The sequence below is a fragment of the Dreissena polymorpha genome, chromosome 15 (assembly GCF_020536995.1).
Source record: "Dreissena polymorpha isolate Duluth1 chromosome 15, UMN_Dpol_1.0, whole genome shotgun sequence".
Taxonomy (NCBI): domain Eukaryota; kingdom Metazoa; phylum Mollusca; class Bivalvia; order Myida; family Dreissenidae; genus Dreissena; species Dreissena polymorpha.
In genome coordinates, this window is record NC_068369.1 from 37,064,884 (window position 1) to 37,082,941 (window position 18,058).

General features: G+C 37.0%; 1 protein-coding gene across 6 annotated transcripts in view; it reads right to left on the bottom strand.

The window, feature by feature from the left end:
- LOC127861164 (probable phosphorylase b kinase regulatory subunit alpha) overlaps positions 1 to 18,058 on the bottom strand; it is a 71,199-nt gene that overhangs the window by 12,115 nt on the left and 41,026 nt on the right. For 2 of the 6 annotated variants that reach the window (XM_052399540.1, XM_052399541.1), the window contains 9 exons: positions 16,315 to 16,344; positions 12,777 to 12,809; positions 9,519 to 9,759; positions 6,933 to 7,008; positions 5,982 to 6,059; positions 4,369 to 4,445; positions 3,968 to 4,046; positions 3,248 to 3,377; positions 2,482 to 2,580 (listed from right to left, as the gene is read on the bottom strand). In XM_052399540.1, the coding sequence (XP_052255500.1) occupies positions 2,482 to 2,580; positions 3,248 to 3,377; positions 3,968 to 4,046; positions 4,369 to 4,445; positions 5,982 to 6,059; positions 6,933 to 7,008; positions 9,519 to 9,759; positions 12,777 to 12,809; positions 16,315 to 16,344 (843 nt within the window). Of the gene's footprint in view, positions 1 to 2,481; positions 2,581 to 3,247; positions 3,378 to 3,967; positions 4,047 to 4,368; positions 4,446 to 5,981; positions 6,060 to 6,932; positions 7,009 to 9,518; positions 9,760 to 12,776; positions 12,810 to 16,314; positions 16,345 to 16,432; positions 16,454 to 18,058 lie in introns of all 6 variants that reach the window. The other 4 variants (XM_052399539.1, XM_052399542.1, XM_052399543.1 and 1 more) reach the window with 3 other exon arrangements.

The window sequence follows — 18,058 nt, forward strand, 5'->3', positions numbered from 1 at the left end:
TGCATGAGCATTCAATATGCACAGTATATCACATAAGGAGGATAATAACGAAAGACTTTCAAATACTTGTGAAAAAAACATCATCAACAAGTGCTTTATCACATATCAAAATAATGAGCCACTTTGTCAGCTACTATGTACAACGGCTAATAACTCAAAAATGTGTATTTTATTGGGAATGAAAAAAGTGTCTTGCACTTTATGGCAATGACATATTTATTTTCAACAAAATTGCTAGAGAAATGTGAAAGTTATACATTCCACAAACAAATATCATTTTAAGCGGACTGTCTGATGCTATATAAACCAATAAACCAATAAACTGAAAAATGAAGTGATGCCAATATACACCCTCTCAAACTTTCTGCTTTTTTATTTATCAGGGGTACAAATATATGATTTAAACATTAGTATACCAACTCAATACACACATTCAGTGACTGAAGGACTTCAAAAAGCAATTGCATAAGCAGGCTAAATACTTCCAATAAAGTTTGGACATAATACATTCTTATGAGCTCCAAATAAGAAGATTCATATGAGCGGCATCATGCAAAAAAGGGTCTTATGCCATATAAAGCTAGCGTAAATGCCAACAAGCCTACACATATGCCCAGTCGGGTCAAGAGCTACCCTTTCTGCTTATGAGACAACGAAGCCTTTAGTGACTTTATCTTGACTTTATACCAGACAGCATTGAACCTGACCAGACTTCGCAAGTGCACAGGCTGGTCTTGCACTAGGCCAGACTTCACAAGTGCACAGGCTGGTCTTGCACTTTGCCAGACTTCACAAGTGCACATGCTGGTCTTGAACTTTGCCAGACTTCACAAGTGTGCAGGCTGGTCTTGCACTACACCAGACTTCACAAGTGCACAGGCTTGTCTTGCACTAGGCCAGACTTCACAAGTGCACAGGCTGGTCTTGCACTTTGCCAGACTTCACAAGTGCCCAGGCTGGTCTTGCACTACACCAGACTTCACAAGTGCCCAGGCTGGTCTTGCACGAGGCCAGACTTCACAAGTGCACAGGCTTGTCTTGCACTAGGCCAGACTTCACAAGTGCACAGGCTGGTCTTGCACTTTGCCAGACTTCACAAGTGCGCAGGCTGGTCTTGAACTATCCTGGACTTCACAAGTGCACAGGCTGGTCTTGCACTAGGCCAGACTTCACAAGTGCGCAGGCTGGTCTTGCACTACACCAGACTTCACAAGTGCGCAGGCTGGTCTTGCACTACACCAGACTTCACAAGTGCACAGGCTGGTCTTGCACTAGGCCAGACTTCACAAGTGCGCAGGCTGGTCTTGCACTACACCAGACTTCACAAGTGCACAGGCTGGTCTTGCACTACACCAGACTTCACAAGTGCACAGGCTGGTCTTGCACTACACCAGACTTCACAAGTGCGCAGGCTGGTCTTGCACTATGCCCGTCGCATATGGCATAAGACCCATTTAAGCATGACACAGCTCATAAGGTCACCTTTGACACTGCATGAACGAGTGGGGAGAAACGTAATAAAACAGATCCCAATTTCTCCAAATTCCTAAGTCTGTTATAGGAAGATTAGCATCAGCTCACTGATTTGATATACAAATAAATGTGAAATCCTGCAAAGACAAACTACAAATGTTAATAAAAATGTGTGTCGAATAAAATAATTGACATTTTGTGTTATAATCAATTGTAGAATGTTACTTGTGACAGATGCAATATGAGATTTAAGAAAAATAAACAATTGGGGCCTGAAAAAGATCTGTTAAGTATTGCCAAAATGCAACTCCTTGTGTACACTGTTAGATAATATCAGGAGTAACACTGTACAATATAATTGGAATATATTAGAAAGACTACATCAACCTTCACTGTCCCATGAAACTTTTTCTGAAAAAATTACAAACATCTTGAACAAGCATAAAATAAATTGTTACATTTATTATTGTTGATTTAACCATTTACAACAATTTTGAGTTCTTATACATATATTACCAGAATGTAAGGTCATTAGATAAACTTCTGGGCCAAATTTTTACCATTGATATTATTACCTATGGTAAAAATTTAGATGTAAATGTCTTTTGCTTGACTCAAACATCATTATGAAATATGAAGGCTAAATTCTGCAGAATCGGTTAGTAATTGGTGATTATTTTGGTCAGTGTTAAACTCACCCAGAACTTTCAAATCTATGTAGATTAGAAAATTAACAATTGGGATCATTAAATAATTGGCAACTTTTTGAACAACCAGGAATTGTAAGAGCGACTTAAAGTTGTTCATGAGCTCCTGAACATTGACAGTGTGAATCAATTTTCAAACAAATTCATATCTGGTAAATAGTTTTGCACTAGAAAAAAAACCTGTTCTTTTTACTATGCTGCACTGAAGATATCTTTTTTTTGATAACAATAATATTTTCATCTAAAGACAAATCAGTGTAATTATAAAGATAGTGACAACTGGTAATTCTGGTATATGTACCTGTTGTGATGACAAACTCTTTGCCACTGAGAATGTGGTGTAACATCATCTTCAGCTCGTATGGAGAAAGGTTCAACAGGTGGTCAGACGCATCCTCACCTGTTGAAATACAAGACCTGCATCATGCAAAAATGGCTCTTATGGCATATGCCAGTAGCACAGCTCCAGACCAGCCTGTGCATACCACGCAGCCTGTTCAGGAGCTAGATTGTCAGCTTAGGACACTACCAAATTTTGCTTGACTTTAGAGCAGACAGCACCTTACCAGACAGTTCAAATACAAAGAAGCTGCTTTAAAATACAGAATTCATATGCGGTAAAATTATTTCATGTTTATTATGTTATTTAGTGTGTTTTATCATAAATATTACAATAAGAGACAAAATCAATAAAAGCTCATGATTAAGACTGTTTAAGACTCACTGAATACAATAATCATTATAAGAAGCAAAACAAGTAGTATTCAATTAATATCTGATCATTCAAACTGACCTAGTATAGAAAAGGCACAGTAAGCATGTGACCAGATTAATTAATGAGAATTAAGGATTTGGCACTTACTCTGTTAAATACTGAAGTGTTTTTGTTTACTTCGCAATAACTGTATTACTATAATTGTGTAAGTAACTTTTAACCTGAGTTAAATGGGTAATAACTTATGATAACCAATATGTAATATTTTATTTGATTTCCAAAAACATGCCCCAAGTTCTGAGTTAGACTACAGGGACTACGTGTGTTGGACATTATTTGCGTAAATACATGCCTGAACACTTGAAGAGTCTCGACATTTCCGAGGCCATGACCTGTATGATCAGTCCTACACGCATACGCAGCATCTCCTTGAACAGTTTGGGCTCCGTGCGGATAAACATGGCAAGGTATATCAGTATTTCCTGTAACAAGCACATATAAACATAGCCAGCTTTTTAAGCATCTTCTGCAACAAGTACAGATAAACATAGCCATGTTAATGAGTATCTTATGAAACAAATACAGTATAAATACTTTCTGCAGCAATTGCTTTATGCCACCTTACCCAGGGGAATAAAAACAGTGGCTTATGTGCGCACATAGGATTACCTGTCAACAAATTTACAACATGGGAGCGTTCTTTAAATCTCCCCCAAAGACACCAAGTACTGGTTCTAGGCCCAGGAAACGGACTCGAGAGCGTTTATATAAGCCATAGGCTTTCGATGCAATCAAGCTAAAATAAATAGGTTTAAATTAATTTAATTAAATTAAATGTTACCCACATATTATTATTTTGCAGATTTTTATAAGGAAAGTAAATTATATGTGATAATCATTTATTACGGATGAAATACCGATATAAGGTGACCGACTACAAAGTCAAATATTCCGAACACTTCACAAAATGCCCCCATTTTGATAAAAAAATGAATGGCAAGCATTCATAATGGCTTGAGTACTGGTTACTCCATGACATACATAACACTACAAGGTTAATTGTGTACTGCACCTGCGTGAGAGAGGCTGTGCTCAGGTCATCGCCACAGGACTCATATATGATTGCAGCCAGCTCATCTGGGGGCAGGGGACTGAAAGTAGGGCATCATGAAATGTAAAGAACACAGTTTGGAGACTATTGTATTATTGTTATGCAAAACAAATTATTTTCAAACTTTGGAAATTAAGTAAATTAATAACACAACCATGTAATGCAGGAGAATATTTATATTATTCTTACATGAATTATAAAGGTATTTAGACCTGAAGCCAATCAGACTGCAAATTTAATACATTTGAATAAATAATGTAATATTAAGAAATTACACTAATAACGCAAATTGTTTGCATTTGATCAATACAGAAATGTGATGCTGATGCAGCAGTTTCTCAATGGACCCTAAATGCACTAACCCTGTAATGATTTTCTCCCGGTCCGGGGGGAGGCCCACTGACAGCTGCTTCTGCCTCACCAGCAGGTCTGTGGCAGCCTGTATATAGAGAGACACAATATGTATAGAGGGACACAACATGTATAGAGAGACACAATGGACAACCACAGGGCATAGCAGCCTGTATATAGAGAGACACAATATGTATAGAGAGACACAATGGACAACCACATGGCATAGCAGCCTGTGTATAGATAGACACAATATGTATAGAGAGACACAATGGATAACCATATGGCATAGCAGCCTGTGTATAGAGAGACACAATATGTATAGAGAGACACAATGGATAACCACATGGCAAAGCAGCCTGTGTATAGAGAGACACAATATGTATAGAGAGACACAATGGATAACCACATGGCATAGTAGCCTGAGTTTAGAGAGACACAATATGTATAGAGAGACACAATGGACAACCACATGGCATAGCAGCCTGTGTATAGATAGACACAATATGTATAGAGAGACACAATGGATAACCATATGGCATAGCAGCCTGTGTATAGAGAGACACAATATGTATAGAGAGACACAATGGATAACCACATGGCATAGCAGCCTGTGTATAGATAGACACAATATGTATAGAGAGACACAATATGTATAGAGAGACACATTGGACAACCACGTGGCATAGCAGCCTGTATATAGATAGACACAATATGTATAGAGAGACACAATGGATAACCACATGGCATAGCAGCCTGTATATAGATAGACACAATATGTATAGAGAGACACAATGGATAACCACATGGCATAGTAGCCTGAGTTTAGAGAGACACAATATGTATAGAGAGACACAATGGATAACCACATGGAATAGTAGACTGTATATAGAGAGACACAATATGTATAGAGAGACACAATGGATAACCACATGGCATAGTAGCCTGTGTTTAGAGAGACACAATATGTATAGAGAGACACAATGGACAACCACATGGCATAGCAGCCTGCATATAGAGAGACACAACTTAACTCCCCAATGCACAACTATCGCAAACTGCATTTTAAAATGCAATTGTGGCCAATAATAGCGATAAATCCATAAATGAATTTCATATACACAAACATTCACCTTTTTTAAGAAGTAAACATGAAGGTGTGATGTTGTGGGATATGCTGTTCAAGATGCCAATTGAACATTGCATTGTACCTACACACACAATTTCAGTACCATTGCTCTATCCAAACTAACATTATTTAGTCTAATCCATTTTCTAAATTTAGTGACATTGACAATCCCATGCTAGGTAGCCATGCAAGCTTGCTATAGCTTGCTACAGTTTCATTCAGATTCATCTGCTTTTCTATTTTTTAGTAACAATGACCTTGACATGGACTTAACTGACCCACAATGCAATTCCATGCTAGGTCTTCATGTAAGATACCTACACAAAATTTCAGAGCAATATCTCCATCAAAACTCAAGATAGTAACTAGGATCCATTTTTTCTATTTTTAGTGAAAGTAACCTTCACATGACTGGCCCCACATGTACTATAAGCTAGGTCTTGGACTACCCTACTGACTATTCTATATATGAAATTAAGCACTGATAGATCCTACCAATGCGAGGTCCTCTACCCTCTTCTTCAACATGCCTGCTGCATGCCTCACCAGCCACCACTGCTTCCAATGGCCAGCCTGAAACACAGCACAAGCCTCAATCACTCACCATCACAGTGACTTTTTTGCCCAATTGGAAAAAGTACCGGTACTAGCCGAATTGGGAAAAAGTTGCACACAAAACCCTGATATTGGGAAAATTTGGGTCAAGAAGTCACATTGGTAAATTGGTGTATTTGATATTAGCTCACAAAAACTAAACAAGAGCATAGCATAACGGATGCCAACGCTCGGCTGCGGGTGCAGTTTTGAATAAATTAAAGCTTGTCAGATTTTTTTTTTTTTTAGAGATCACAGTAACCTTGACCTTTAACCTAGTGACCCAAAAATTGGTGTGGCGTGTAGAACTCATCAAGGTGCATCTACATATGAAGTTTCAAAGTGGTAGGTGGAAGCAGTTTGATTTGAGAGCCAATATTCAAAAGTTAACAAAATGTAAAGGTTTTAGCACGACGCCAGACGACGAGCTGGCCATGACAATACCTCGGGTTTTCTCCAAAAACAGCCGAGCTAAAAATTGATAACTAAGTGATAGCAAGTTATCAATATTATATTTGCATAGGTTCAAGCCATAGCGCTGCATAGGGAAACTAAATAGATTCTAAATGGTGCATTCTATATTAAATAAAACACACACAAATACTACTTTGTGTGTGTGTGTGGGTGTGTAAAAACCGTCATGATCATTCACAATATAAACTAAAAGCTTCAAGTGAAAATGGGTCTTATGGCATATGCAGCAAGTGAAGCTTCAGTAAAGGAGCTTTTTTTGTCTGCTAATTAGACCACATAACCTTGTATTACTTTATATGCTGGCCGCATATGTCATACAAACATATTTTGTATGATGGGACCACATGACCACAGAATTCACAGTGAAGCATTGCTTACCTTTTCATATAGCTCCACTAGAAGTTCTCTCACAGTGCATGATTTTCCATCTACCTCAGTGTCCCAATTTGGACCCCTGGAAATAAACATTATTACATGATTTTTGTGAAACAAGATGATTGTAACAGCATTTTAATAAGGTTTCTATCTCAAATGACTAGAAAAAAATTGACAGAACCATTATTACACACCAATTATAACATTATATATAAATGAATATGTTTTAAAACATGTATAGGTTATCAACTACGTTAACCGCTACCATGTTCAATGTAATCTGAATTTTTTTCTGACAGTGAAATACTGCATAAATATGCTTTTCATGAACAGGTGGTGAATGCCTGCATAAATTCGACCTGATCAGGTGCAAAACTTGAACAATTACTTCATATGTGCAATTTAGTGCTATCCTCTGTGAAAACGGGGCTTAATGCATGTGCGTAAAGTGTTGTCCCAGATTAGCCTGTGCAGTCCACCTAAACTTTATTTTTGCTAAGAAGGGACTTTCTTTAAACGAAAAATATCATAAAAGCAGAAAGTTCCGTCCCTGATTAGCCTGCGCAGACTGCACATGAATTAATCCCAGTTTTCCCAGAACAAGGCTCATATATATTAAGCAACAACCAAAACACAACATACTTTTTCATGTGGAAGGAAGTGAACAATGTCTGCCTGCTCGTTGAGATTTACCGCATGAGACAGCTTCTGGGCTTAACCATTTACCCCTTATATACGTATTTTCTCGCATTTGTAGTCCCATAGAAAGTTAAATTTAATTAAATACCTTTAGTACTAAATTCAAGTTTCAAAGGCTTCAGTTCTGACCCTTAGATACCGATGAGCAGCAAACAGCATAAAACCTGAACAGACTGCGAGTAAGTCGCAGGCTGTTCTGGTTTTATGCTGTTTGCACATTTTCACTTTGCTTCTGAGTGGGAAAGGGTTAATGCATGACTTGTTGGTAATGTGTCGTCCCAGATTCACCTGTGCAGTCCACTTTTATGTAATTAATTCATTAAACAGAAGTCTCTCCTTAACAAAAAAAAAAAAGGTGGAAAATATCATCCCTGGATAGCCTGTGCGCAAATGCATTATGCCCAGTATCCCCAAAATATCATCCCTAGATAGCCTGTGCACAAATGCATTATGCCCAGTATCCCCAAAATATCATCCCTAGATAGCCTGTGCACAAATGCATTATGCCCAGTATCCCCAAAATATCATCCCTAGATAGCCTGTGCACAAATGCATTATGCCCAGTATCCCCAAAATGTCATCCCTGGATAGCCTGTGCACAAATGCATTATGCCCAGTATCCCCAAAATATCATCCCTAGATAGCCTGTGCACAAATGCATTATGCCCAGTATCCCCAAAATATCATCCCTAGATAGCCTGTGCACAAATGCATTATGCCCAGTATCCCCAAAATGTCATCCCTAGATAGCCTGTGCGCAAATGCATTATGCCCAGTATCCCCAAAATGTCATCCCTAGATAGCCTGTGCGCAAATGCATTATGCCCAGTATCCCCAAAATATCATCCCTAGATAGCCTGTGCACAAATGCATTATGCCCAGTATCCCCAAAATGTCATCCCTAGATAGCCTGTGCACAAATGCATTATGCCCAGTATCCCCAAAATGTCATCCCTAGATAGCCTGTGCGCAAATGCATTATGCCCAGTATCCCCAAAATGTCATCCCTAGATAGCCTGTGCACAAATGCATTATGCCAAGTATCCCCAAAATGTCATCCCTAGATAGCCTGTGCGCAAATGCATTATGCCCAGTATCCCCAAAATGTCATCCCTAGATAGCCTGTGCACAAATGCATTATGCCCAGTATCCCCAAAATGTCATCCCTAGATAGCCTGTGCACAAATGCATTATGCCCAGTATCCCCAAAATGTCATCCCTAGATAGCCTGTGCACAAATGCATTATGCCCAGTATCCCCAAAATGTCATCCCTAGATAGCCTGTGCACAAATGCATTATGCCCAATATCCCCAAAATGTCATCCCTAGATAGCCTGTGCACAAATGCATTATGCCCAGTATCCCCAAAATGTCATCCCTAGATAGCCTGTGCACAAATGCATTATGCCCAGTATCCCCAAAATGTCGTCCCTAGATAGCCTGTGCACAAATGCATTATGCCCAGTATCCCCAAAATATCATCCCTAGATAGCCTGTGCACAAATGCATTATGCCCAGTATCCCCAAAATGCAGCTGATCTTCATTTTTTGTTCCTTGTCCAAAGAAATATCATGGAGCATCATGTTATATAGATTAAGAGTCTACAAAAAAAACACATACTTTTTCATTTGCAGGATTCCCAAGTGTATTATGTCTGCCTTCTTGTTACGATTCTCCAAATGCAAACGCTGCTGGGCTTAATGCATCTCTTAATTTTGTCCAAGATAAGCCTGTGCTGACTGCACGGTCTAATCAGGGACGACAGTTTCCTCTTTAATGCTATTTTTTGTTTCAAGAAAATAAAGTTTAGACAGAAAGTGTGACCCATTCTGCACAGGCTAATCTGGGATTACACTTTATGCACAAATTTATACAAAACCAGTACATACTGCTTAATGTACAGGTAGTGAATGATGTCGGCCTGCTCATTGAGATTCTCAGACTGAGACAGCTGGTCCACCAGCTCATGTACATCTACATTGTTGTAGGAGGAGTCGTTGTTGAACTTGTCCATGAACGGCCACAGCCTGTGTTGGGCCTTGGGGGACCCCATCGGGCTCTGGACCGGGCTTCTATTTGGGGTACACATGGGGGAACGACCATTGCCCTTCAGGTGGGGATGGGCAAGCTCTGTGAAATATAGTGGTAGTTTTAATACATAGTTGACTTTATTTTGATATTCTGATTGTTCATGATTGTGGAAACAAAATCTTTCCATGGTTAAAAATATTCTTTGAGGGTCAAGAAAACTTGGTAAAAATATTATAATTGACATAATTATGTGTCATTATTTACTTTGTAAATCCAAAGTATTCTTTTGGAAAAGAAAGAGGTTAGTTGTGGAATAAGGCTTACAAATTTGCAGCAACATAAATGTATGTTGCAGCATAAATGTGAGAAAAGCATTTTAAGTGATGAATTTCCGCCAGGTTTATGCAGTGACGCACATTGCAAACACATACCAGAACAGTGTTTTAACACTTAAAGAGAATAATATTTATTGTAATAATGTGTCGAGAGAAAAATCAGTAATGAAATAAGGATTTTTGTTTGGTATGATGTCTACCAAACAGGGCAATATTTGTTATCAAAGCTACAAAAATGCAGTGAAACCTTTGAATAAAGAAGTTACTATTATTAGCATCATGATGAAAATTATCATTGATTTGTTAGTTTCAAAGCATTGTATTGTATATAATTGTGTTGCTACTTCTACTATATTCCGAAACAGCTACAAATATACAAGTCCTACTCAAATTAACTATTGGTGGACTAAGCGTAAAAAGTTTCCATAAAACCGACCCTAATATTTTGTGCCAACCCTTGATTTTATTTATGGTATTCGAGATTGATGTGCTAAACAATAAAATGTCAAATAAGAAAATATGGTGACAACGATTTCATCATTCAGATGTGGTTAACAAAATCTGATATAGTGTATATTCACAGCGTTTATAAGGCATAAGGGGGTTGCTTTAATTACTTAAATTAATAAACTTATGGAAATATAGATGCACATTTTTTTATTCAAAAAGAAAAAATAATGGGCTATATCCTATTAATATTTCAGTATGTTAAGTCATGGTATGTGAAAACTTTCTGCAAACTTGTTCATGCCTGGTATTTCTGAAAAATATTGCATGTAAAAATTGAAAAAAACAAGGGCTTTTTGTAAAACATGCATGCCCCCCATATGGGCTGTCAGTTGTAGTGGCAGCCATTGTGTGAATACGTTTTTTGTCACTGTGACCTTGACCTTTGACCTAGTGACCTGCTAATCAATAGGGGTCATCTGCGAGTCATAATCAATGTACCTATGAAGTTTCATGATCCTAGGCGTAAGCTTTCTTGAGTTATCATCCGTAAACCATTTTACTGTGTCAAGTCACTGTGACCTTGACCTTTGACCTAGTGACTTGAAAGTCAATAGGGGTCATCTGCAAGTCATGATCAATGTACCTATGAAGTTTCATGATCCTAGGCGTAAGCGTTCTTGAGTTATCATACGGAAACCATTTTTCTAAGTTGAGTCATCGTGACCTTGACCTTTGACTTAATGACCTGAAAATCAATAGGGGTCATCTGCGAGTCATGATCAATGTACCTATGAAGTTTCATGATCCTAGGCATAAGTGTTCTTGAGTTATCATCCAGAAACCATTTTACTATTTCGGGTCACCATGACCTTGACCTAGTGACCTGAAAATCAATAGGGGTCATCTGAGAGTCATGATCAATGTACCTATGAAGTTTCATGATACTAGGCATACGCGTTCTTGAGTTATCATCCGAAAACCATTTTACTATTTCGGGTCACCTTGACCTTGACCTTTGACCTAGTGACCTGAAAATCAATAGGGATCATCTGCGAGTCATGATTAATGTACCTATGAAGTTTCATGATCATAGGCATAAGCGTTCTTGAGTTATCATCCCGAAACCATTTTACTATATCGGGTCACCGTGACCTTGACCTTTGACCTAGTGACCTCAAAATCAATAGGGATCATCTGCAAGTCATGATCAATAAACCTATGAAGTTTCATGATCCTAGGCCTGAGCGTTCTTGAGTTATCATCCGGAAACCATCTGGTGGACGGACGGATGTACATACGGACCGACATGAGCAAAACAATATACCCCTTCTTCTTCGAAGGGGGGCATAATAAATAATTTAAATACAACTTATATACATTTAAATTTAAGGAGATTATCTTCATTTTGTATAGTGACTGGAGATTGTAGGAAAAATTATTGGACTTAATACCAGTTATTTCAATGGATCTTTTTTTTCAATGACATTGGTCACTGACCAGCCAAACGCAAAGCAATATGATTACTCATCTGTCAAAGTATCATTTAAGATTGAGTCAGACCTGTGACTTCTCGAGGGGTAATGTGCTAAAAATTGATGACCTACAACACACCACACACTGCACAACACCCGAATGATCACAAAAGCTCACCATGAGCCTTTCATACTCAGATGAGCTAAAGGTTTTATTGATGATATTTCATCTCAAACAATAGGTAAAGTGCTCAACAATTCGTTCAGCCGTATTGTGCGAAAAACGGGTCTCATGCCTTATGTGGCCAGCGTAGCTCCAAACTAGCCTTTACTGTCGCACCGTCTGGTCTTGTCTGCTATCAAGCCATGCAAGATTTCATGGCAGACAGATTAGTGCCTGACCAGACTGTGTGAATGGACAGGAGGGTCTGGACCTATACTGGTCACATAAGGCTAAAGACCCATTTTTGCATGATGCTGGTCATCTCATTACAGCATGCAGTAAAAGCAAAAGCCCTCATAGTGAAGATACAATAATATTATCCAGTGAAACAAAAAGCTTACTTGCAACAGAAATAGTGACTTACCATATCTTTCTTAATTTGGCGAAGAGATAAATCATCAAAGTTTGATTTCAAATGCAGTTATAATGAACAGTAGGATAAAGGTAGGCAAATATAAAAACTTCATGAGAAAAGATATTTATTTCATCATTTAATAATGTTAATTGTTGAATGCAACTTGAGGATGTTATATAAGAACCAAAAAGTTTACTCAAATACCAATAGTCAAATAAGTATCTGTAACCTGAAAAAGTATTGCTATGTCACAAAAGAATGTGGTAAAGTAAATACCTCACCTTCACTTGTGTTTATTCTTGGGAGGGTTGCTTCTAAAATAAAAAAACAAACATTTGTTGTTTTGCAGTTATGCATCAACCAGTTATTTCGCTCCATCAAGGACAAATTTTTCACCAAAACATTCACTGATAAACATATATAACATCATGACAGTAACAAACAAAATTCAGATGGGTATACATATATACTGTGGATTTAGGGGAACGGCTAATTACATTTTTACAAAACATTGGGAAAAGCATAGGGTGTGTGGTTAACCTTTTACAACTTCTTGTGCAAGGCAATAATTTTTTTATTTAAATAAAAGAAATTTATTTCTCCAGTACAACCAAATATAAGCTGAATCATGCAAAAAATGGGTCTTATGCCATGAGCATCCATCATAGCTCTGGACTAGCCTTTGCAATTGCACAGTCTCGTCTTGTCTGCTAGTGTTATAATATCAAGCATGTTTTTGTGGTCTCATAAGTGGATAGGGTAACTCCAGAACAGACTGTGATGCTGCAAAATTAATAAGGCCTTTTTGCATAATATTTTCATTGTTGTAAAGCTACACATTAAGGATAACTTCAAACAGTTATGCAAACTGAAATTTTAACGCTTTTAAAAATTATATTTATAGATTACACAAATGTTCCTGAACCAAATTGTTTACATTTTTATTTAAATAAAAAGTAGAAAAAAGTCGTGTATCCCTGAACATTTAGGCTTTAAATCAACATTAACTATGTCTTAACAAATGAAATATATTCGTTAAAACATGGCTATGATGTGATGTTTGTGATGTTATGTCACTTCTTTATCAATTTTGTCATAGTTAATTGTACGAAAAATAAATATTCACTGTGCCATGATTGTTCAAACACAATTGAAGTTTAAGCAAGGTAAATAAATAAAAATCTTAATAATTGTTTTATGATTTTCTGAAGACCATAACATTCTTTAAATGCTATTCATATTATTTTTATAAGTGTATTTGAACATGTATAATGTTATATTTGTCTATAAAAACCTTTTAACTTCACTAAATTTTACTAGAAAAAGGTATTAACATACCGGTAGCTGCATGGGATTCGCCAATGTGAAATAGCAGATTTAGCGTTTTTCTGAACTAAATTTCATATATAGTTTTTTTATATCATATTATCATCTATTTATCATCATACTTGATCAAATGAGTGTTGTACATGATAATTTTGAACAAAACAAATAAAAAATTTAATCTGATATTTTAGTAACAGAATGAGTTGCATAATTTGTACAGAAACAGCATTTACACCCCAGCCTTGTGGCTGATGTTGCAAGTATGGTCTGAAACAAAGCCATCTCATTCAACAAGGCAATAAAAGATTATGGGATCACAAAGACCACATCACATCATAAGGTATGTTTAATTTAGAAACCTAGATCTTGTAAGATTTAAAGCACTAATATATCCAGTGATTCATTTCAGATTAGTATATTTTGTCTTTTCATTATCGAGAAATAAAAATGTAAAGGTCTGCTTTGTTCCCAAGATACAGATTCACCACAAGTATGCGACTAACAGACTTGGTCCACGAAGTAGTCATAAATACCCAACCTCGCTCTACTTTTAAATTAATACAATCATTGTAAAAACAACACAGCATGTTTCTGAATTGCTTGATAAGAACACAATCATAAACCCATAAGAAGATATTACAAAATTGTTATCACACATCTTTTCTGAATTGTAATTTTTAATCAGATCACACATGCTATACAATCCTATGCCACACAAAAGCATGGCTCAAAGCAATTGCATGCCCTTACATTCATTGGAAGAGGAATGTGCAATAAACTCACAAAGTCCCTCTCTATACAAGAGCCACATTATGGGAGAATGGGGCTTAATTCATGTGTACAAAGAGTTCCTGAGATAAGCCCAGATCAGCTGGTCAGGAATAAAACTTTCCGCTATTCTGCAATTTTTACTTAAAAGAAGTCTCTTCTTAACAAAAGTCCTGTCTAGGTGGAAAGTGTCATCCCTGAACAGGCTGATATGGGATGACACTTAACACACATGTATTAAGTCCTGTCTAGGTGGAAAGTGTCATCCCTGAACAGGCTGATATGGGATGACACTTAACACACATGTATTAAGTCCTGTCTAGGTGGAAAGTGTCATCCCTGAACAGGCTGATATGGGATGACACTTAACACACATGTATTAAGTCCTGTCTAGGTGAAAAGTGTCATCCCTGAACAGGCTGATATGGGATGACACTTAACACACATGTATTAAGTCCTGTCTAGGTGAAAAGTGTCATCCCTGAACAGACTGATATGGGATGACACTTAACACATGAACAGACTGATATGGGATGACACTTAACACACATGTATTAAGACCAGATTTCCAAGAACAAGGCTCACAAGTACATCTGTGCAAACTGTTCCAGAATGCTACTTACAAATGCTTTAAAGGGGCCTTTTCACACTTTGGTAAATTGACCAAATTGAACAAAATTGTTTCAGATTCACAAATTTTCCTTGAAGTTATGATATATGTGAGGAAACGGTAATACTGAACATTTACCATGCTCTAAAATATCCATTATGTGCATCTTTTGACGATTTAAAAACCTGAAAATTATAAAGCGTTGCAACGCGAAACGATTGAAAAATTTGGAGAATTCTGTTGTTGTCGTTGTATTTTTTGATACTACGAGGATTGCATATATAACGTGAAAAATATGCTGGGCATGTCAGGAGAGTGGATGGCCTAGTGGATAGAGCAGTAGACTTTTGCTCCATGGCTCCAGGGGGTCAGTGGTTCGAGCCCCGTTGAGGGTTACTTAAAAAAATTTTTTTATTTGTATTCTTGTTTTTTACTGGAGATTTTTAGACCCAATGTTAACATTTATCAATATAAAGCATTTAATAACAAACTTCAAAACATGCCAAAATCTGTGAAAAGGCCCCTTTAAACAAGCATCTGATACAAGCACTAAGTGCACATTATTGTATGCTTGGTGTGGTGGTAGCAATGCTAGCCTTTAAAGTTAGGCAAAAAACATACTACAGACATTAAAAACACTTAAAGCAGTTATGAAAGCTGTGTACCGGACACTTAAGAAAATTAATTCATGGGTTTGAATTCAGACAATTGTGCCATTTACTCACAAGTTTACTGTTGTAACATTAAAATCTTGATATTTCTTAACAAAATTGATGCTGTTCGACTCCGTATCCAAGTATTGAAATTGGCTAATAAAAATGCATACAATTGTGAAATAAATTCAAAATTGTTCCCCAGACTTTTAATAAATATGATTGTGTTGTAAGTATAATTCAATTCAAACAAACAATAGCACAAATGAATAAGTTGAACAAGAAAGCAAACAGCTAAATAGAACTGGAAAGATATTGCCGATTAAAGATGCAGTGCGTGTATAAAAACAATTCTGCATCATAATGCAGCTGACAGCTTAAGAAATAGATCCACACTTGCCAGACACAATAAAAAGAGAAACAGACAAATTAGAAGAGCAGTTTCCATGTTACCCAACATACCCACGATACCTTTACGTCTTGACTTCTTTGCTACCAGTGGAAAAATGAACAACAAACTTAAGTGTGCAACAAGAGGAAACTAATTAAATAAGTTTATAGGTGACAGAATGTAATTTACCTAGATCTTCATCGAAGAAATCTAGAAGCAAAATGACAAAAGAGATTCTCAGACTTAAACAGTTAATTGAAGGTACTTTTTGTCTTCTGAAATTTACAACTAAATGTGTTCCATTATAGTTTTTACCTAAAATACCCACATACACAGTCAACTTCAAACATTTATAGCTGAAACTGCCACTCCAAACTGATGATACTACCACACAAAACTGTTTCAAACATAACAAGGATTATAACTGAATGCATCTTATGCGCTATTTACACAATTGCAGTACACAGACTGCAGATTATCAAATAGCAATATTGTTATGTTAGTAATGATGATTATACAATTGAGTCTTTCTCTGGAAACAGGTTTTATGCATGTGCATTCTGCACAGGCTAATTTGGGATGACCCTTTCCACATGAACTGGATTTTCTTTAAGAAGAGACCTGCCCCAAAAATATAATAGTAGAAAGTGTCATCCATGGTGAGGCTGTGCAGACTGCATTTTTCCCAGAGCTAGACTTTATTGTAATTCACTTTACTTTGACACTAGAATTGACAAGAAGTACACTGATGTAAGTCCCTTCATTTCTTTGCATGCAAAATGCCAACAAATCATGGTGGTTACATGTTTTGAAATAATAAAAGTTATTCTTCTAAAATAAATATAATACAATATAAAATATAATAAAACAATAGTTTACTATGTGTTTCAAAAACGCGTAGTAGGAGAAGATGTAATGTTAAATGGATAGTAACAGTTCTTTATCTGAACTTAGGAATTACTGGTTAGTGCTCCAGCTAGGATTTGAAAAGGGCAGGGGGGGGGGGGGCAAATTTGTCAAAACAGCACTTTCGAGCACACAGTATTTTTTTTTAAAGGCATTTTTAATAATTGTTAGAATATATTATTTCCATTATTATTAAACCAACCAAATCAAATGTATATAATGAGGAATTAATGTATAACAATGTAATATGAGATTTATAATATATCATATAAATATTTATTTTATATAAATAAATGGGAAGGGCAGGGCCTCGGAAGGGCAGAGCGGGGCTTCATTCAGAAGGGCAGGGCGGGGCTTCAGAAGGGCAGGGCGGGGCTCCCTTCCATTTAGGCCTAGCTGGAGCACGGCTGGTATATATTTGAAACCTTCAAAACATGCCTTGATTAGCTCTTCTAACTATACACAGAATAAAGTTAACAATGCGTTCCTGATGTGATTAATACTAAGTGCTGGAATATACATTATGCACAAATTATGGCACACCACCTTGAAGAACTTAAGCACGGTCTGTCCATTTGTTTAACAAAGGCACATTTCTGCTGATAGTTATGAGATGTACTTTGGGAAAACCAGGCTTAATGCATGAGCGTAAAGTGTCATCCCATATTAGCCAGGTAAGTCTGCAAAGGCTAATATGGGATGACACTTTCCTCTTTAATGGAATTTTTCTTTTAAAGGAATTATCCAGTGAAAAAAAATCCAGTCTAGGCTAAAAATGCATGCCTCATTGGCTGGTGAAGACTTTATGCATATACATAATGCCTGCGTTTCCCTGAGGGCGGCTCATGTGAGTACATTTGTGATAAGTGTAAGTCATTAATCTTTATTCCACAACAGCAATAAGAATTT